The 22,802-nt window shown below is 30.6% G+C and overlaps 1 protein-coding gene across 6 annotated transcripts in view; it reads right to left on the reverse strand.

Moving 5' to 3' along the window:
* LOC106686233 (uncharacterized) overlaps positions 1–22,802 on the reverse strand; it is a 111,967-nt gene that overhangs the window by 29,866 nt on the left and 59,299 nt on the right. For 5 of the 6 annotated variants that reach the window (XM_024361664.2, XM_024361666.2, XM_014429417.2 and 2 more), the window contains 8 exons: positions 21,715–22,179; positions 16,216–16,386; positions 12,613–12,738; positions 11,145–11,414; positions 10,378–10,476; positions 7,291–7,365; positions 3,455–3,583; positions 634–789 (listed from right to left, as the gene is read on the reverse strand). In XM_024361664.2, the coding sequence (XP_024217432.1) occupies positions 634–789; positions 3,455–3,583; positions 7,291–7,365; positions 10,378–10,476; positions 11,145–11,414; positions 12,613–12,738; positions 16,216–16,386; positions 21,715–22,179 (1,491 nt within the window). The remainder of the gene's footprint in view (positions 1–633; positions 790–3,454; positions 3,584–7,290; positions 7,366–10,377; positions 10,477–11,144; positions 11,415–12,612; positions 12,739–16,215; positions 16,387–21,714; positions 22,180–22,802) is intronic. The other variant, XM_014429418.2, reaches the window with a different exon arrangement.

The raw sequence follows: 22,802 nt of genomic DNA on the forward strand, positions 1-22,802 counted from the left end.
TAAGGCTCTATTATTATTATTTTTATGTATAGAGCGATTGGTCGTATCAGCATTGATCTTTCGGGTTTGTTAAGTCTTAATTGTTATCATCACCTACTTACTATCTGCTTAAGAGAACTTTTTTGAAACCAAAAATAAATTGTATGCCAGGAGTATGCTTATTAGAAGGTTTGGCTAGTAGAATTTGAAAAGAGTGTGAAAAGGAAAATGAAACTGCTTTACTATGAAAGATGTCTGTTTCTTACAAAGTGATTATTAAGGGAAGGTTTTACTTCATCACAATTTAAGAGTAAAGGTCCAGTAATTACAGAATATTTCTTTTTAGGAAAATTTCCAATCAGTGACTCATCAATGGAAACATTAATAGAAACATCAATGAAAACATGATTGAAAACATTAATGGAAACATCAATGAAAACATTTCCTAATGAAGTAATTCTTTAGAAAATCAGTATAATAAAACTATCTGCCAAATTTATTTTGAGGCTTTTTTATATTGTCAAAATTCAAAAAAACTTTGACTAATATTATATATAGTAAGTCTTAACAACATCAATAAATAATTGTATTTTTGAAGTATTATTTTTTATTAAAACTTAAATAATACTTAAGCCAAGATACTATTTTAGTTACCTGTGACTCCAACTTCCGAAACCATGACATTATCTTAGATACTGTAATGGTTTGATCCAGATCTGTTTTTATTTCTCCTTTATCAGTAAAAACGACTTTATGAGAACTACTCGTGTGAGGAGTAAAACGTCTCCGTTTTGATATCATATCTTCCCCCTAAAATTTAAAAGTTAATAATCATTGGGACATTTCTAAGTAGAGAGCAATATAATAAAAAAGATTTTTATTTTATTTTTTTGAACTATGAGAGGAGGTCAATAAGTCACTTGATACCTAGCAGTTTTAGTCGCATTCATTGAGTGGTTTTGTTTTTATCATTGGTTGAGGTAAACAGCTTTAATTTACTTAGAAAAATGGAAAAAAGTGATTTTTGATCAGTAATTAAACACTTAAAAGGTTTAAAAATGATTGAAATAAAAGCCGAGTAAGATGCCGATCACTGAGTTTGCACATGATTACAATTGGATAAATAAATTTAAAAACATTCGTACATCAACAAAAGATGAACTGTTTGGGATGTCCCATAGAAGTGAATAACCTGAAATGACCAACAAAATCCATGACATGAAGTCAAGTGAACAAAAAATAAAATAGTTGAAGTTGTAAAGTATCGTCATTTCAATTTTTTATGATAAATTGGGTAAGAAAAAAAAAGTTTACAAGATGGGTGCTGTGGTTGCTCTCAACTGAGAACAAACACAAGCGTGTAGTCGCCTCTAAAAGGGTCAACACTGACAAAAATGTCACTTAAAACTTGATGCAAAAATATTGAGCTAAATCATGTGCAAAATATTGAATGGTTATGGATACCTCACAACTAACCATAAATATTGCACAAAATTTCAGTTTCGATTAAACTTTTTGCAATGGAAGGACAGCAACTCGTGATGAACTCAGCCACAGCTGCCTATCTCATTTTACCCAGGCCTGACCTGGAGGTTGCAAGTATTACAGTTGCTTTGAGTACAGGGTTGATGGATAATTTAAAAAAAGAAGAAAAGATTGTGGATAAGAAATTGGTTGAAGAATGTATAACGACCGTTGGTCATTGTAATGTATTTCGTGAATTGCAGCAGGAATGATAGTTCCTTTTTCTTCACACCTGTCTTCACTTCTATAACAGGAGATTCACTCATCATGGAGCACATGGTTTTGACAGTTTGGAGAAATATTGTACAATATTTTGTTAGCTCCCTCATGCTGGGCTCTCTTATACAAAATTTTCACAGGTCTGCAGGAATTTTCAGAAAACTTTTGAATGTTCCCAAAAATATTGGATACCCCTTTTTTGTGCAATATTTCTCCTCAAACTTTCAATAATTTTGCACAAAAACAACATCATTAAAATTTTGTAATTCAGATAAGTTTCTGCATCGATTTGCACTGTAGATGAAACATGAATACACTATTACACTCCCTAGATGAAGGAACAGTCAAAACCTTGTACTGTTAAGGGCTGACCATGTTTTGTTTTTTTTAATTATCCGTACTGATTATTTTGAAAAAAAAACAATCATTGGACAGTATTACGTGTCGTTGTTGGGTCGGTTGAGTGAAAAAATATAGTAAAAACGTCCTCATTTAAACAAAAAAATACCTATTTCATCAAGACAATTTATGGATACACACATACACAATTTCACAAATTTAAGAATCAAAGTTCAAATTAGTAGACCATCCACCTTTTTCACCAGATTTGGCCTTCAAGGATTTTTGTCTTCAGAGTCCAAAATTTTCAACAAATTGTTATATCTCATATGTTTTAGACATCAAGGAACAAATCTCATTCTATGTCTGTATGAACTCAAATTTTGGATGGAGCTTAACAAATGAATCGCTAATCCTAATTTGATGAAGTTTTCAGGGATCATGAAAATTGGTACTAAGATGGTTCCATATAAGTTTCATCAAATTCCATTCTCTACTTTCACTTACAAATGTACAAACATTGTTGGGGCAAGAGCCTTTTCGTAAATGAAAATATACTGAACTCTCTCTCGAGTAAAAAAAAAAACTCAACCGCTGGTTCGATTTTAATAGTAGAAGGAGGACCATAAATTAACAAAAAAAAACTCAAAGAAGCAAAATAGTACTGAAAATAAAATAATAAAAGAATATATGCTTTCCAGTTGATACACAAATTTAATAATATTAAATACAAACAATTAAAATGAAATAAACTACCCTCCTATTATTACAAAAACATGTGTCATTAAAATAATAAAATATTTATACAAACCAAAAGGATCCTTTCTCTAATTAAAGAAATAATAATAAACAAAGGAAAAAGAAAAGAAAGAAAATTAATTGTTTAAATATAAAATCTTAACCTTAATCTCATAGAATAAACAGAAACAAAAAATATAAAAACAATTAACTCTCTAATATTATGCAATGAATAGAAAACGAAACATTTGATATTTGACAATAACGTAAAAAGTCTCTCACAAAAGATGTAAGAATAAAAGCTTGTCGATATGCGCATAAAGAATAGATAAATCTCCAAATTTCTTCCAAGATAGCCACCGTCATCTAAACGGTGAAGGGCTAGTGACAATTTAGAGAGTGATGGCCTCAAAAATGCAAATTTCATTGAAGAAAAAATTGACGTATATATTTGGCATACTTTTTCTCATAAGAAACTTAAGCACTAAGTAAGTAGTTACAAGTTTGTAAATCATATAGAACGCTAAAAATTCTAATAAATGTTCCAAACCGGAATTACAGACAACCAGAATTACAATATCGTAACAGTAATATGGTAGAGGGATGGCCTGAGAAAAATAAGAAATAGTTTTAATAAATGTTTCTCAACTCTTACTTCATTATCTCGTGGAATTAAATATGTTGATGAAACGGTAGATCGATGAATAAGGTCAGTAAAGAATTGTAAATTTTTGTGATGCTCTTCTTTGCCAGTTAGAGACATATAAATTGCTAGATTGTCAACCTGTAAAAAAAAAAAAAAAAAAAAAAACTTACATTAATAAAACATGTTATACAACAAACAATTAATCCTAAGTTTTTTTTTTAATTATGGATATGTCAAGATGATTAATAAAAGTTAACAACCAAATCAAAGTGCTGTTTTCTCAAATTTCTCCAATTTTTAACCAAACAATGTTGCAATGACAATAATAATAATAATGTGAACCATTAAAACCCATGAAGGATCAGGAGTTTGGTACTTTGTAAGAAAATACTGTTTCTGGAACAACGGTTAAATAAGGAGGTGATAAGTTCATGATCACACTCAACCACCAGATTTTTTCCCAATTAAGCGTACCCATTCTATGGAAGCTGGATGTACTCCGGAAGGCTACTAAACCTTACAGTTGACTCGTAGCTACAGTAACAGAATAAATAATTATCTGCCACAGCCAGATTCAAACCCGGGTCCTTGGAGTTAGTAGTAAGTGCCTTACACACAGAGCTATCCCTCCTATATAGTCATATATGCTAAAAAAAAAAAAAGATATAATCATATTAATTTTAAAATATACAAGGTGATTCAGGGTTAAAGGTCCTGACTGAATATACAAATTTAGAATGTCAAAGTAAGAAAAAATTCCCTATGAAGGTATGTCTATTAACACTTTTTTTATGAGATATTTATGTCCAAAGATTTTGATTGTTATAAAATATTTAGGTTATATAAAATATCTAGTGCTATTCAACCAATGCTGTTGAGGAAGAAATATGCCGAATCTGTCTTAATGCTCAAGATAATCACTTTGAACAACATTTTTTAATATATGAGGCAATCCACAGCGAGATTGCCTATACTAGAATACATTAACTGATTTAATAGCAATAGTTAATATTGAGGAATATATATAAATAAAATAAAATTGAGATACAAAAAGAAAAGAAAAAAATATATATATTTGTATTTGATAATGATAACTAAAATTAATTTCTGTGATAAAAATTTAAAAAAATTAAACTATTTATGTGTATTCGTACACATTTTTTTCAGAAGATAATCAAATACTTCCGGAATGTGAGAGCTACTATCGTTTAGTAAAGTTGCCAAATGACATTGTAATGCAGTGTCTATCAAATGCCAGCAGTCTTTCAGAATGTGTTTAGCAGTTAATGTTATGTTACACTATCTGCATATTGGTCTGGACGTTCCTGACAGTAAGTATTCATGGGTTAGTCGAGTGTGTCCAATTTGTAGTCTGGTCAGTATTACTTAGTGTCATCTGCAGCTTTGAGTTGATGTCTTCCATGGATGTACTGCACTCTTAATGTCTCTTAATTTCTGTGGTGTTGGTCCAAATTTCCTACCATTTAATATTTGTATTGTTATGGGAGGATAGAGGTGGTTGTGGGGGCAATCTAAGCAGTCAAATGGCGGGATCAATGAAGCAGCTTTTGCCGCTTGGTCAACTTTACAATTGCCATTGTGTCCTGGTATCCAGATGAACAAAACCATGCAATCAGTCTACTTTAATTTGAAGATAATTTGGAATATGAGTACTGCAACAGGGTGTGTTGTATAAACGTTTTTTAATAGTGACAATGAGCTCATGGAATCTGTGAAAAGTAAGATATTATTTTTGTTTGTTCCATGATAGGCCACCCGTAACCCCAAGTAAATTACTGTCAGTTCTGCAGTAAATGAATTGCTTTCGGAGGAAGGACCAGTTTGCATTATGTAGTCATTTATTATAGCAGCGGCTCCAACACCTCTATCACTTTTTGAACCATTGGTGTTTATGAGGGACTGTCTAATATATTTATCTAGGAATATTAGAGAACCCAAAAAGAGGAGAACTGTCCATATTGAAGAATTAAAACTTCCGGCAATGACAATATAAAACTGAAGTGTTCTCATACTATATTAGCTTATAGACAATTTAGTTATTAATTCTATTTATTGTCTTTAGTTTTAAGATTGTTATCAATTTTTGTTACTATTGAATTTTTCATTCTGTTTTTGATTTTTGTGAATATTTTCTTTTTCATTCTACCTTGTTCATTTACTGTATGAATTTTTTTTTTAAATTTTATTCTTAGGTTTAAATTATGTATTAGCGTTTGTTTAAGGGAACTTGTGAGCTTTTTCAATGATATGTATATAGTTTTTTTTTCTATTTATTGTAAATAGTTTTTCTTTATTGTTTTTGTTTTCTATGTTATTATATTATATTGTATTAGTTTAAGAGGATTGTTCATAAACTGGTGGGGGGGAGTTACAGTATTAGTCAGCTGTTATTTCAATGTCAGCTGACTGAGGGGATCAGCTGATCGAATGTATATAAGAGATGTACCGAACATAATAAAGACAGTATGTTACAGCAGTTCAAGCATGTTAGAACTTATTCCTTATTCTCTCTTTTGACATTTTGCTTTCGCCAATACTTAACTTATATTTATATTTTTAAGTATTGGTATATAAGTTAATACTCACACTGTAATTCAAATATAAGCCACTCACTATTTTTCATTGTCTGTCAAATTGTTCAATTTGTAGATTCAATATGTTTTCAGTTTTTTAGACACTACTTGCATATCTTATATAGGGTGTTTTTTTAAGCCCGATAGAACTTGAAATTGTAAAAAATAACACAAAAAATTAAATTGTAATCAAAATTTTTTTTTTATTCGAAAGATCAATACGTGACATTAACATTTGAAAATGATTTCGGGCATATGGGCACCACGGCTGTTCTTGACAAAGCGCATTCTGGACGTCCAATTTTGGGCCACTTTTTCGAGCACTGCTGGCCGTATGTCACGAATAACACGAACAATGCTGGCCTCCAAGGCGTCAATTGTTGCTGGTTTATCAGCATAAACCAGTGACTTCACGTAGCCCCACAGGAAATAATCGAGAGGTGTCAAATCGCACGACCATATGCGGCAATTTTGCTTATTAACAAACCCGTTAAGCCAAAAATGCGCCTCATCGCTGAACACAATTTTACAGAATGCGCTTCGTCAAGAACAGCCGCTGTGCCCATATGCCCGAAATCATTTTCAAATGTTAATGTCACGTATTGATCTTTCGAATAAAAAAAAAAATTTTGATTACAATTTAATTTTTTGTGTTATTTTTTACAATTTCAAGTTCTATCGGGCTTAAAAAAACACCCTATATTATACATATCTTCTTACCTACTTGATATTATATTTCATCTTTCACTGTTGTCAATCTACTACCATCTAATTCCACATTTATCAAGCAATTTATTTTTTTTACTATTCAATTATTAGTTATCAATTTTTTATCATTTATGATTCCATTCAACATTTTGTATAATTCCAAATTTTTAATTTGTTTGTATACTATTCCTTTTCAATTTTATGTTTCTCTAAATGTTGTTGTTATGTTATCTCTTTTGTTCTATAGCCCTGATGAAGACCTGAAACTCAGGTTGAAACGTCGGCATAAAATAAATAAATATGGTTTTGTTTATTTATGTTGTTCTTTGCTGACTGCACCCCCCGACAAACTCCTCCAATCATTAAATAATTTATAACAATGAAAATCACTAAACGTGAATATCTTTTAAATAAAGCTTTCACGGACATTTTTATTTTTTTATTTTTATTTCATACATTTAATTTTTTTTATAACATCCTCAACTAACATCTCCTAGATTAAATACAGGATTCACATAAAAATAATTATAAAACTTTATGTACCTGAGTCCCAGTATCATATGCTCGGTTCTTACGAAGGGGTTTCGTCTGAGTACCTTCACTATTTTCCAATACCACCTGCATAATTAATTACGGTTAATACAAACATGAATAAATATTGATAGATAAAAAGAAAAATTAAAAATAACTTCTAAAACTTTTAAATTAAAACCTAGAAATTTCATTTGTTTAAGAATTAAAATAATTTAAAAATATTTTATTGCTAACTGAGCCTCTCAGTTCCACCAGTCATAAATTTATATTATACGGTACATGCTCCTGAGCAATACATAACAAAGTACATCAGACATTTATGTGGAAAAACCAAATGACCAATCTCTAAAAACATAAAAACCTGACTTTACTCAGACCGCCTTCAGTTTATGATTCAGTTGATGACTTTAAACCAATAAAAGTTTTTATGAAAACAATATGTTTTAAACTAGTTAAAGAAAATTTACAGTACTTCAGCGTAAACAATACTTTCATAGCTTTCTTGCTGCTGCTAAAGTCTGTATTGGTAACTTCATAAAGCCCCATACCTAAGTAGAGGAAGGGAGAAAGGACCCTTCTTAAATACAGTTTTAATAACTGAGAAAAAATACAAAACAATAATATTTATTTATTTATTCTTCTTTGTTTCAATAAAAAACATGTGAAACAGATCATAGCAAACAATAGCTGCACAAATTAATTAAATTAAGGGATAACCCTTATTGCAGCCATTAAAAAAGGAGATTAACAAAGGAAAAACTAAAATAATGAGAATAGAATAATACAACTAACGGGAAAGAAGCTGGAGAGATGGAGAAGTCAGAGAGAGAATGAAATTGGCTGGCAAATAGATCTACTCACTCTATGCTGGTTTACTAAAAAATAACAAAAAAGTAGTATATAAGACTATGTTAATCCTCTTACTGAAAGTGATTCCTACACTATTACCTCAGGACACAAAAGCCAAATCCAAGCAATGGAAATCTACCTGAGGAGGATAGAGGGAAAAAACACAAAGGAATAAAGTCAGGGGAATACTACAATAACAAGTAATTTAAGAATGAAACAAGCAGAACATGTTATAGAGAAAATAGGCTACGGTAGAGTTTTGCCTAGTAAAAAGAATGCAGGAGGAAAGAATGGCTAAAATAGTATATGAAATGAGAGCCAATGGAAGAAGGTAAAGCAGAAGGCTGAGAAACACTTGGGATGGCACAATCAAAAAAGCATTATACGAGAGAGAAATTGACTTCCTTAGACACAGTCAGCTGGTACAGGATCAAGGATTATGGATTCAGCTATATGTAAGATCCTCATACTGATCCGCAATAGAAAGAGTATGATCAGGAAGAAGAAAACAATTAAAAATACTTTTTAAATTTTATAACATCCTAAAATATAAAATAACCTCATAAATGAAATTAATGAACTTTTGATATTTATTTACTTTTTTTTCCAAAATAAATCCAATTTTAAAGTAAATTTAACTATATCTTGATTCATCTCCTTTAATAAACGTTTTCTAATGTCAACCTAATAATATTAGAGTAGGGAACCTACTTTCAAGGATATGAAGTTAAACTAATTAATTTAATGATTAGACATGTAGGTTTCATCTCACCTGAAGTATCTGAGAGATAGGATGAACCTGTAGGGCCTCAGATACCCTGCTGCAATGAAGATTTATAGGAGATTTACAGATTTAGTGGAGCCTCTCATATAAAACAAAAGAAGAGACAGCCTATCACAGATAGACTGGTTCTGCTGTGTCAAGAAAACATCTAGAATGGTGGAACCAGTTGAGAATCAACAAGATCCCCAATCAATGGAAAAAGATAGTGAAGGAGGATTTTACAGAAGAGAGGAATCAGGAACAGTAGGTAGCAAGTCAGAAAGGCACCACTCTCAGAAAATTCTTGCCTACATTCCAATTCAGACTGAAGGTTAAAGTGGGTCCTCTCTATTGGGTCACACAGGACACTAAAGGTTCTGTGGAGGTTGGAATCTCATGGAAATGAGATCAAATATCTATGCCCACCTGTAGAGTCCCTGAGACAGCTAAACATGTTATTTGATTGATGTTATACATCTGTACATCAGATTGTTTTTAGATATAGATTTCTCACAATAAATTCACTAACAACTTATTTTACAGTGCATTCATTAAGAATGATTTAAGAATTTTTAAAATTCTTTTTTAATTTAAAAAAAATTATTTAAAAGGCTGTACCTCGGGAAATATTGAATGTAAATATCTTTATTAGGGCCCATGTTTTAGAAAATTTACTCTACTTTAAATGATGTCCTTTTAGGTGTTCTATTGTTGTAGGTAGTTTTAAAGATATGGAGCTCCGAATCAAAAATTAATTTATTTTGAAACATCTGTCATTTCTGAAGGTAGCATGATCTGATTGGCAGACTCTTTTTCTTTAATATCAATGCAATAAATATGCTATAAAAGTTTTCATCAGATATTATCGATTTTTTTTTTTTCATGGTATTTCAGACTATTAAGGCAGATTATTAATATAAAAGTTAATTTTCATTTTATTAGGATGTATAACTTAAATATAACTAGTGCATGGAATTAAGTTAGTAAAGAGAATAATATAATCCTAAAAAAGTTCTTAATAATAACATGGCAATAATATAAAAAATATTTACAAGGGGAAGATGGTCACAGATGTGGTCAACAACTAAACAGAAAAAAAAAGAGATAAGAACCATCACTCACAGAAACATAAAAATAAAGGAAAATAATAAAAAGTTTGGAAATATACATAACAATGAATTAGGTAGAAAGAAGTTGATTAATGATAATAGAAGTATATTAATAACAATAGAAGATGAAATATAATATTATAAAAGTAAGAATTATACAATAAATAAATTATGAAAAATTGAAAAACAGAAAGTATTGAAGTAAATAAATTATGTTTATTTCTTCATTTCTGAGTGATAGTCGGCAAAAATAGATACATTTTTGTTTATTTGTTGGTTTTTTAATGTTGATCGCACACCTCTCCCCTCCCCCCAGCCATTCTCTTCTCATATTAATCTACAGTCAACTATTAACACCTCATTAAAAATATTTACCTTTATTAATGACCTTTTACTTTCCTTTTGACTAGGTCCCTCGTCAGACTCATCTGATTCATTCTTTTCCTCTATCTTCGAAGCTTTACCATATTTTTTCTGAAAGAGAATTTTGTTTAAGGAAGGTACACAACATTTCATGAACTTATTCATATGAGTAATACATTATTCATAAGACAAATTATTGCCCCCTTTTGCCTAGATAAATAAATAATAGAACCCTGTCATCAATATGAAGAATAATACTTTTAACTACTTTTTCTAAAAATTAAGTTTACACATTGAGAGGATGGTCGAGAGTGCAGTCGGCTAACAAAAAATAAGCCAAACATATATATTGGGATTACAAATATGAAAATTTGTGTGCTTGTCTGCAATTTGTAAGACTTGCAATGTGGAGCAAAATGTTGGCTCACATTAAATAGTTTGATGACTAAGTTTTTTTCTTTAACCGTGCCTAGACCATCTTCCTTTTCCTAAATTTCTGACCTTTATCAGGGCAATCAAGAACAACATGAAAAGTTATAAAGATGGATAAGGAGTAAAAGAATAGTTGGCTTAAATTCTTTGAACAAGCCTCCTAAGAGTACAAAACGTAGAGGGGTGTATTGTATTAGGTCTTAAGTTGAGGATTTGAGTTCAGCAGTGAGAGGCCATGACTGTTGTTAGTATTATCATCATTGAGCTTACAGGTTCAAGGTGCTTTATAAATGTTGATTTAACTTCATTACTATTAAGCAGTAATACTCATTTTTAGCTGTCCTTACCTTCTTCCTTGATTTCATTTTGTATTTGGATGTTTTTCTTTTGGGACTTGTTTTCTCTTTATTTTTATACGAACTTACAGCAGATGGTGATAAAACAGCAGAAGAGTAAAGTTCTTTTTGGTTCATTAGCAGGAGTGATGATGTCAAAGAAGTCTTTTCATTTCTGTCTAATTCCATGAGCATTGATGCACCAGAAAGCTTGGATTCCTTTCGGTTCATTTCAAGAAGTCTTTCTAATTCTTTAGCTTCATATTCATCCCAGAGAAGAGACTGAAAAAAAATACAAATATACAAATACAAGTTAATCATTTTTAGGTAAGTTATTTTTATTTAGATTAAAGGTTTTAGTCAGTCAATATGTTTGTTTAATTAATTTTTTTTTAGATATCTATTAAATTATGTGACTCATTTAGCATTATTAAGACAATAATAGAGAAGACGGAAAAACTCAGATATATATCAGCTATCTGAGGACACTAACATCATCAAACTTCAAAAATTCAAGATCTCTGCTGGTCTAAACATGTTGATTAGAAGAATAACATTGATATTCTATAACAAATCGTAAAAGGAAACATCAACTGAATCAGAAGACAGCCCAAACTTGTTAAGTGTAAGAAACTAGAGAATGGTGCACAGGACCAGAATACTTGCGACTTGATGAAAAGTTTAGAGAGGAGGCCAATGACTACATCCGGCTGTGGCACCACGGAAGAAGAAGAAATTTTAACACAAGATCTTATCATTACAATATGTTGCATTTTAAATCACTTTTAATGGTTTTCATAAAAACTTAAAAAACTTTTTTTGGCTCGTCTTTAATTAAGGATGTATACAGCCCCAGAATGTACATGTCAAGATTCATTTCTTGGAGCAACTGAAAAATAAATTTTGACTGACCCAGGTCGGAATCGATTCTACAACCTTAAGAACAAAGCACTCTTGGACCTACATCCCAACCCGTTCAGTTATCAGGTCCTCAAAAATGTTTTTACAATATATAATTAATGATTTGAATTTACAAACAAATTTTATTAATATATTATTTCATATTTTCACTATTTGATCTGAATAATTTACAGCACTGAACAGAATAGAGAAAAAAATTTAATATCATGATATTTATTATATATATATAAATAGGAAATACAGTCAAAAAGATATACTTAGATTATATTGGAAATGTGCAGGTATCATGTTGGCACAGTTTTCACACTATAGAACTAGTGGTCTTAAACTTTTGACCAGGATTCCTTCAATTACTACTTCCTCCAGGAGGATAAGGAGAAAATAGTGATAATGTTTAAATCTTGAAATTCAAACAATAAAGATAAAATGAAAACCAAAGAATTCACATATTCATAAACACAGTAATATTAATTCATATATGATGCTAGATAAAATATTCAAATTCCAATTTTTTTTGTTTAGTTAATTTCTAAAAAAAGAAAATATATGAAAAACATACATCAGATTTTCTTGAAACTTTGTTTTCTTCATCATTAACATTTTCCCTTGATTTGGAATCTGCTGACATTGATGACGACCAACTTCTACTTTTTTTTAAACTAGTTCTTCTTTTTCTTCTTTTCTTCTAACCATAAAAAATATTAAAAGAAAAATAATTTCAAAAGGTTCTCATAAAAGTGTACTCACTGCAGCTAATGATACTTTTTAAAAATATTAACTAAACTCAGTCTACCTTATCTATTAACTGAATTTAATAAAAAATAAGAACTGAAAGTCTGATATGGATTGGAGGGGCTGTCCTAATGTAGGCAGCACTAGCGCCTCATGTGGCCAACATCAGAACTTACCTCCTCTAGTGCTCTCTGTGGTGAGAAGAAGTAAACCGGCCATGAGAAAGCCATCTTGTCTTCTACCAGAAGCAGTCCATTTTCTTTTGTTCACTCATCAGTAAAATCTACCATGAGTGAGTAGATTTCCTAGAGTGGTTCCAAACAGCAGAGGGAGAGAGGTATAGGAATGGGGGAGAAGAAAGAAAGCATGGAGTAAGTCCACCTAGATCAATAAAGTAAACATCCATATCATCATCAACAGTTTTCCATAGCCCAATCATTCAAAATTAATTAACTCTTTTAACCATAAATGTTTTATTTCCACCACCCCTACACCATTTGTAACTTTGACGATAGAATTAGAATTCTATTTCAGTTAATGTTTTATTTTTCAATTATACAGTCCACCCAACCAGCCAACCAAAAGTGAATGGGTGTCTGGCATTCAGATGAAGGCGTACTTCATACAAATATATGATATTATATACATAAATGATTGACATATTTTTCAAAATATGAAGGAGATGGTTGAGAGGTGGGGTCAAAGAGAACAAAAAAATAGTTAACAACTATTTATTTGCTGACACTTCGTTCCACTTTGTAGAACTTCATCAGGGCTAAAAAGATACAAAAAACACTAAAAAAAAGTCTAAGTCAGAGTGACAACTTCACTCTGATTTTGACTGTTGTCAAACAGCCCTGACGAAGCCCTGCAACATGGGGCGAAATGTTGGCTCAATTAAAATAGTTATTACCATTTGAGTTTTTATTGATCGCACCCAGACAATCTTCCATTAATTATTACATGTGGTCAATCAGCGATCTTCCATTAAACATTTTGCCTATCTTGGCTGTATTTACCTTAAAATTTAATTGTTAATTTTATTTCAATTTTTATTATAGTATTTTTATTTACAATGTTAATATTTATATAATTATTGATGTCATTTTCTACTCTTACAATTGTTTTGAATCTTGTTTACTTAGACGAGAGAAAAAACTACAAGTTGATAGACACTTTGGCAACTAATAAATAGTTTTGTTTTTTATATATTTTCAGATCACTTTATAATTGAGCAATTGAGAGTGGTGTGCGTCGTTCTGTTCTCATTGAAATTCATTTTCAGAAAAAAAAAAAAAAAATAATAATAATTTATCACTGAGTGAATTAACTTCAAATACTCTTAAATGGCAGGATATGCTTGTTACTAAGTATTTTTAAAAGAGAAAGCTATTGCTTCTTTCAAAAAAACTTTATAAAACTTCCATTATTTAACTTGAAGATCTCAAAACTTTAGTAATGACTTACACCACACCCACACCACTTTTTCACTTGATGGCTCAACTCAAATGTAATAATTTCCAACCAAACCCAATTAAAATGTTTATATAGAAGCTTTAGTAGTATCTACATTGTATAGAATTTACTATAGATAGTAATAAGTAGAGACCAGATTTTCGTACAATTGCATCTTCTGTTTACTAGCTTCAAATTCCACCAAACCTCAACAGAAATTTAAATCATGAAAAATATATTCAAATAAAACAAATTTTATTTATCACAAAATTGTATGTTTTGGGTTTTTTTTTTCAAAAGTTTGCACATTTTGAGTTTTTTTATATAAAAAAATTGCACATTTTACAATTTAGGGCTTTTTTTTTTGCATAAAACTGAATGCTAGAACTAAATTTCTTGTAATATACATAGGTGTATGTTTTGTCAATATTTATTCATTTTATTATTTTTTTCTTTAATTAATTTACAGTTTAATATTGACAAATTTGAGGTTAAGCAGTGAACTTATATATGATGAGTAGAATTCAATAAAAAAAAAATAGAACAAGCAAACATAATTGATGAATGTTCTTGGAATAGTGTATTAACCAGTTATTTTAGAAAACTATGACAAAGTATTTCTTGTATAAGCTGGTGATAGAGAATGTTCAGTATAATTGTTTTGAACTTGGATTCCCAGTCTACCTCTAGCCCTTACTAGTCTGTGCAGAGCTCCAAGTTCTTCGATTTAACCAATCATTCTCTTGCAGACCTTAACCAGACATTTCCTCAAGGACCCCCTTCAACCACCTTCTTCTGGACTGTCTGTGTTCTCTCCTCACCAGTGAAATCCAATCTAGGATTCGGTTCAGACAACATTCGTCTGACGTTCTCTTCACATGTGCGTACCATTTTAGCCAATATGCCCTGATATATTTGTTTTTTGTTTACAGATGTACCCACATCCATCCACTGGTAAATAACCTTATTCCTAATTCTCTTTAGCCGGGTGACACAGAGATATCTCCTCCAGAAATCCATCTCAACTGGGGTTGATTGTCCACATTTCTGAAGTGTATGTAGAGACTCCACTAGAGCTGTGAAGATTCAATGCTTTTTCTCAGTGGAAATCTCTGTATTCCAGAAGATTAAATGTTACAATCGGGTAGCCTTACGTGCTTGCTCCACCTTGCTTCTGGCCTCATGCTAGATGAACCTGCGGCATACAAATAAGAACCAGGGTATTTAAATTTCCGTTTATATAAGTTTGCCTTTTTACAGGTCTTCTGGTCCACTAGAAGGGCACTAGTATTAGAATCGTCATTGGCACACCTCTATATTTTAAATCAAAACTGATGAAAGTTTTCTAACATTGACTTCTTACTTGTTACTTTTTTGGTTAGTGGTATGTTCTTATATAAATATAGTTTTCAATTGTGATTGAAAAACTGAATGGAAGAACATGCTATGTAGAATTATTAGGGGAATTAAAAAGAGAATTTTCCTCAGCAGAATATATTTAAATATTCTATTTTACATAGTACCTAGCATATTTTTTAAAAAACTTAAAATTAGGGTAGTTTTAAGAAGTTGAAATATTAACTTACAGCCTTCCTAATAGGAATATAAGATCATTTAATACAGTTAAGACTTCTCATAGAACTTCAATTAGGAGCAAAATTTTGGGTTTTTAATCAGATTAGTTTAGTTCTTGAAGTATGTTTGTATAAGTGTAGAGAATATTTAGTTAAATTTGATTAAAAAAGGTTATGTAAGTATTTCATGTATTAATTAAACAATAATAAAGTTGCTTATTGCAGGATTTGGGTGTTTTATACATATTTTGAGTTTTTACTGCACGATTTTGGATTTATTCCTGAACATTTTTCATTTTTTTACTGCACAAAAATCCAATCTCTAGTAATAAAGTTATATTGTTGTAAAATATAATTTGAATGAATGATTTCTATGTAATTTTTAATATTTAAGTAGTTACCACTTTTTGTTTATTTTCTTCTTTCAGTAATTTTATTAAGTTTAAACCAGAAACTTTATGAGCCATCTTTGCATAAGTTTTCCAAGACACAGATGAAGAAGGGCGATTGGGTTCATCTATATCCGACTGTTTTTTTATATGAAAAAAATGTGTTTGAAAACCGTGCACAATCTAAAAAAAAAATTTCTTTCATTGCAATTTGAATTCGAATTAAATTTTTTTTTTATATTAAATCTGAGAAACATTTTAACCACAGCACTAGCATCACAATAAGCACAGTAAACATTTTCTTTTCAGAATGCACTGATTTAGTTGGTATTACAATAAATGGAAAAATAGAATTAAGAAAGAATATTCTAGAGGTGATATTACAACGAAAACTCAGATGGTGTGGAAAAGTAAAATGGATCATTGGTAACAGAATTCCAAAGTTGGTGATGGATTGGGAAGCTGAAGGTAGGAGAGGAAGACCTTCAATCAACTAGAAGGATGGTGTGACAGAGAACATGGCTGGCAGGGATTGACTGACAGAAGTAACATGATGAATGGTTTGGCAGAAAGGTTTGGTTGAAGAAATTTTCATAGTGAAGACATCCCCTTGAAAATAACAATTTGGTATTCCCAATTATATCAAAAGACAATAAGCTTCTCACGGTAAATAGAATCATCAAACCATTTGTATCTAAAAATCTGTATAGAAGCTGTGTGTCCCAAGAAGATTTCTCGCCCACAAGTCAAACCATGGTTGACACAACAGAATAAATAATTATCTGCCCCCACTGGACTTGAACCAGGGCTGACTGATAGGAGCACAGTGCCTTACTTACTGGGCTGCTCTTTGGTAAACAATTGATCACTCCTGCCAACATGAACACTTTTAAAATCCAATAATCTCTTCACCGTATTCTGAGATGACTAGTTTGAAAATTGAGATTCGAGGAGATCTCCATAATTCCAAAAATGTTTATAATATTTTGTTGTTATTTTTATTATTAGTTCATCAGTTAAAATCCTAGGCCAACCAATGCAGCCCTCATCATAAACAATGGTGCCACAATTTTTAATAATTCACAACTAAATCTCTCCATTTCCTTTTTTTATTCTGTCTCCTTATATCTCATAAGGTTGGCAATAAATTTTAGTAAAAATACACCTCACAACTCACAGGATTTTCCACATTATAAAAATTTGCTTTGAGCAAAGTAAAACCAGCATAACCTGTAAATTACGAAAAGATATATATTGATTAGTAACCATAGTGGACACTTTGTCCACTTTTTTGTTTTGTACATTTTTTTTATATTTTAAGTCTTTGAGTAATTCTGTTGACCATAGGCGACCACAGGCAATGCCTGTAAAATACAGAATACTGTACTAAATCTTTTTAATAATTCTGTTCACTTTGTTGGTTGGTTAGTGACTCATTAAGAGATTTTTGTGAATTTCTTGTTTGTTTTTTTATTTAAGTTGTAATTTGTTATCTCTAAAGTTTTTAAATTTCAATTTGACGATACCTTCCAAGTTTTTATGAATAAAAATGATAAATATTAGGGAATTGCACCATACAGAAGAACAGCAGTCAAATATAACCAAATTCAGGCCCTGATACGACATGCTGAATTTTTAAAGAAATAGAGAAAAATACATCAAAGCTGTTGATTATGAACGTAAATAATAACCAAAATAAATTTAAGGTTTTATATTATGCTATTTTTCTTTCTACTATGATTTTTATTCTGATACATTCACTACAAATCGCAATTTTATGGTTGAGCAAAAACTCTTCAATAAATTAACACTAAAAACACTGGTTCTTTTTCTTTTTTTCTATTCTTTTTATCCTTTAAGACCTTGATTGGAGGAGCTTCCCTGGAAAACCATCTAAAAACACATTTTTTTTTTTTATTGATGTTTTTCTTTTAATTTAAATTAAAACATTATATAATTTATAAAATGTAAAATTTATCCAAATAAAGTTTTAATACTGGTTTTTCAACCATGACAACTATTGTCATCACTTGAGTCTGCCACTGAATCTAAATATGAAATCAGCTGATACATGAATATCATGATTTTTTTTGGTAACTAAATTACTGCATAACGACTCTAAAAAGTTATTGTATACCACCACATTTTCTATAAAATGTTTATAAAAAGTGAAATAATCCAAAAACACTTTTTTTTTTTAATTAAAGGTGGCAGAACCCAGAATGATCATAGCTGGTGGAAGCTAGGACAGTACTAAACACAGTTTGGGACTTTCCAAGGTGAAAGGGAGAGGCGGGAGCTATCCTCTTAACAGTCCAAACATCAATGAGTGATACGATACCCCTTGACAATAGCTTGTATTACATGCTCCAAAACCATCATGGTATGATGGCTTTGGAGCATGTAATATTGTGTCATCAATCTCGGTCAAGATGTTAAAAAAAAAAAAAAAAAGAAAAAAGAAAAAGAACATAAAAACACTATTTTTTATACTGTCCATACTTTCCAGATGATTAATATTTACTCATTTGGTCTTGGACAGAAAAAACAGTCCATTTTGTCCGTAATGGAGAAAATCAAATCCACCTGGAGAAAGCAGCAGCTACAGCCCTCTTATAAAGAGAGAGAGAGAGTGAGAGAGGGGGGGGGGAGGCCACTAGAATCAACAATAATTTCAATTAAAAGTAAAAATCAGAAATCAATCGAGCAAGTGGGTATTGACTTCTATTGAACTGACCTTCAAACACTGGTTAGAACATGTTGGTAACCTATACTGTCCTGCTTAATAAGAACACAGTATCTCACAACGTTGGTGCATTCATAAGTTAACTATTTTCTAGGACCAAATATACTCCATTTTGAAAAAGTAAAATTAAGACAATTTTTGCACAAGTAGAAAAAGTTATGGTAAAAGAAATTATGGGTGCGGTCAAAAAACTCAAATAGTAAAAAATTATACTATTCTTATGAGCCAACGTTTCGCCACACGTTGCAGGCCTTTGTCAAGACTAAAAAAGATACAAACACTTGACATAGTTACAAAAAAGAAAAAAAGAAACATAAGCAGAAAATAACAGGAGTAAACAATGAAAAGTAAAATATAATTAAGAGATGAAAAAAAGAAAAGAATAAAATCAAATGATGAGACAGCTCACTCTGTCTTTGTCCCATCAAAACAGGTATGAATTCTGTCTCATTTGATTTTATTCTTTTCTTTTTTCATCTCTTAATTTGTACTTTCTTTAATATTTCTTCTCTTATTTTATCTCTTATCTATCTGTTACTATTTTTTTACCTTTTCATTTACTATTTACAATCTTTAATTTTTCTTATTATATTTTACTTTTCATTGTATACCCCTGTTATTTTCCACTTATGTTTTTTCTTTTTTGTAACTATGTCAAGTGTTTGTATCTTTTTTAGCACTGACGAAGCCCTGCTACGTGGGGCGAAACGTTGGCTCAATAAAAATAGTATAATTTTTTACTATTTGAGTTTTTTTGACCGCACCCGGATCATATTCCATTCATCTACACACACGGTCAATCAATAATCTTCCGGTAGAAGTAATATACTGTAAACCAAAAAAAAACAAACTTTATTTAAAACTTTTCCCAGAACTTTGTTTAATAAGTTAATATAACTTCTAAAATCTATCATGAAGTAAGATGTAAACCATTAAATTTGTTTTCCTAAAATTCAGGGCTACGAATTGTTCTATACATGAATCCAAATTTACCTCAGAAACACTGTTTTGGCAGTCCTAAAATGGTAACTATGCAGATAATTAGTTTTACAAAATAACACTAATTTTTATTTATTTAATGATATTTACAACTGTATTTACATTAAAATACATTTAGTAAATTTGATGTAAGATCATAATGGAGTGATACAGGCATGTAGAGAAACTACCCACCCACTGGTTATAATCTAACAATATTTCTACATTAGATGGTGTCGAGGCCATCTTCTTTTCAGGCACCACATAGGATTGTCAGGAATGGAAGAGGAAGCAAGGTTAGAAATTTGTGGGTTTGGGTGGTTAGGGAGTTTAAAATGGAAATATGATATCTAGTTTGGGCTAGATCGGTTACATATGGAACATTAAGGTATTTATGGATGATTTTATTTTTGAAAAAGTAAGGAGCATTGAGGCCTAAGAAGATTCCAGAAAAAAAGTAATAATTAAGTGATTTATAGAATATTAAATTATGCATCAACTGAGTTCTGCAATGTAAAAATTTGTAGCATGTAACTACTACGTTAACTACCTGTTCTAGTTGTATATAGACTTCAACAGACCACTTGCAGGAGCCCAAAGTAACCATATTGCTTGGCCAAATCATTATGTTATGGTACTCATTCAACATATAATTTATATTTTTAATTTTTTTCACTAGGATCCACTGTTCAGAATTTTTAGGTGAAAATCAAAAGAAAGACTAAAAATTTCTGATTCGTTACTTTATCCAACTAATCAACTGCTTAGTAACCATTTTAGGATCCCTGGAAATGTGTTTCTGTTGGATTCATATGTTGTTTTGGATAAAATTTGAGAAAAAAAATTGTTTTCAGGTTTATCATGGTTTACGGTTAATAATGAAATAATAAACCATGGTACTTATTCAACATCAAATTTAATGCTGTTTAGTTTCTACAAGTAACCAACTTATTCTAACCAGGATGGCCATTCCATGAAAATTGATTATCATCCAGTGGGACCACTACAAAATAAAAATCAACCCTCCCCAGGGACATGTGGCATATTATTAGAGTCATATGCATAAGTGTGTCCAAAAAATGGATGTTCGTATATAATTATATATGTTGGTGTATATATGCATAGAGGTTACTTATAAATTAAATAATTATTATATTTGCCAATTGTACTTCTTTTATTTTCAATTTCGAATAAGATGTATTTTATTTGTTTACTTATATAGTTTGTACAATAGATATAGAATAAATTAAGTTATATTTATTATTATGGAGTATATATAGTTGATCAGAGATTCAAAATGAGAAAAATATGGTCGGAGGTGTGGTCAATAATAATAAACACAAATAAATAAAACTTATTTTACCATTTAGTTTCGGCCTAAATTTTAGATCTTTATCAGGGTTGTCTCAATAAATTCTCCTCTGCGAGTCATTGAGCGATTGACTCATGGAGGAGAATCCATCAAATCAACCCTGATGAAGAACTTAAATTTAGGCAGAAACGTTGGCACAAATAGAATAAGTTTTCTTTATTTGTGTTTATTATTATTGACTATACTTCGACTATCTTTTCCTCATATTTATAATACAGTATTTTCAGGTTAGATGTGTTTTCTTTAAATGGTACATTTCTGTTAATCTGGAGGAATCTTGTCCCAGAATAAAATTTATTTTATATTCCAGAAATCAGAGCAGTATAGAACACTGTTTCTTTCCTGTTGTACTTGGAGAACATGACGTAGTTAAGCCAAACATAAACAAACTAAAAATAATGAAAAAGATGTTTACCTGTTCTTTAAATCTTTTCTGCATATTATTTAACTGTTTCCTGGTATCTATATGATACTTCAATGATTCTACACCATCATTACTTTTTATACTCGAGTCTTTTTTTTTTAATTTTTGTTGGCTTACAACCGAAGAATTGTTTGTTTGTGAAACGAGTTGTTTCTTTATAGATTTCTGCTGACATGTGGCCGAAGACAACTCTTCATTATAATCTTTCTTCTTAGATGTTATATTTTCCTTTTTTAAAGGATGGTTTTTTTCATTTTGTTGGACAGGACTAGATTTCGGACGGACTATTGTACCAAATGCTATTATACAGGGTTCTTTTTTAACCTTTAAATAATTTCTTGGCAACTCCTTACTTTGATTTGTTTTAGAAGATTTCTTTGGTAAATTTCTGTGTTCAGCCATTGGATTAACAATTTCTTTGAAACTAGGATGTGAATGTTGGACCATATACAAATCCTAAACAAAAATTAGAAATCACAAAATCAATATAAGAACAAAAAAAAAAATTACTTAAGTGATAATAATAATAAAATACCTCTTTCTGAACTTAACATTAATGAAAAATGATTGGATACCATACTATACTATTAGTTAAACAAAGCCTATAATATCTCTAAATTTAATAAGCTTCCTATTAAATGTTGATAAAACAAAATAAATGACAGCAGGCCGAAAAATATAACCAGTTCATCATATGGATGAGAATGATGAGATCAGCTCACTGGAAAAAATCTTTGTGAAATGAGAGAGAATACTTTTTTCATCAGATGAATACTGAAAAACTGAATAACCTCAAGAAACTAACTGTTTAAATATGTACTTGGTCTCTGACATGCATCTAAGAAAAAATTGAAAAATGCTAACAAAACTCATTGGTCTGTGTTGAAGATTGTTGGATTACCCTGATTATTTTGAGAATTATAATATTTTTATGCCTCATTTTAATACCCCTTCAAGACATCGTGAATCACACGTAGCAATCTGATATTACCACCATACATCATTTGTCACGTGTGCTACCTAGCTACCTCCGTCATAACTGATTATAACATCAACTGGATCGGGTAAATTTCCATTAT

Source organism: Halyomorpha halys, unplaced genomic scaffold, assembly GCF_000696795.3.
Source record: "Halyomorpha halys isolate HHAL.00 unplaced genomic scaffold, Hhal_1.1 Scaffold799.1, whole genome shotgun sequence".
NCBI lineage: Eukaryota > Metazoa > Arthropoda > Insecta > Hemiptera > Pentatomidae > Halyomorpha > Halyomorpha halys.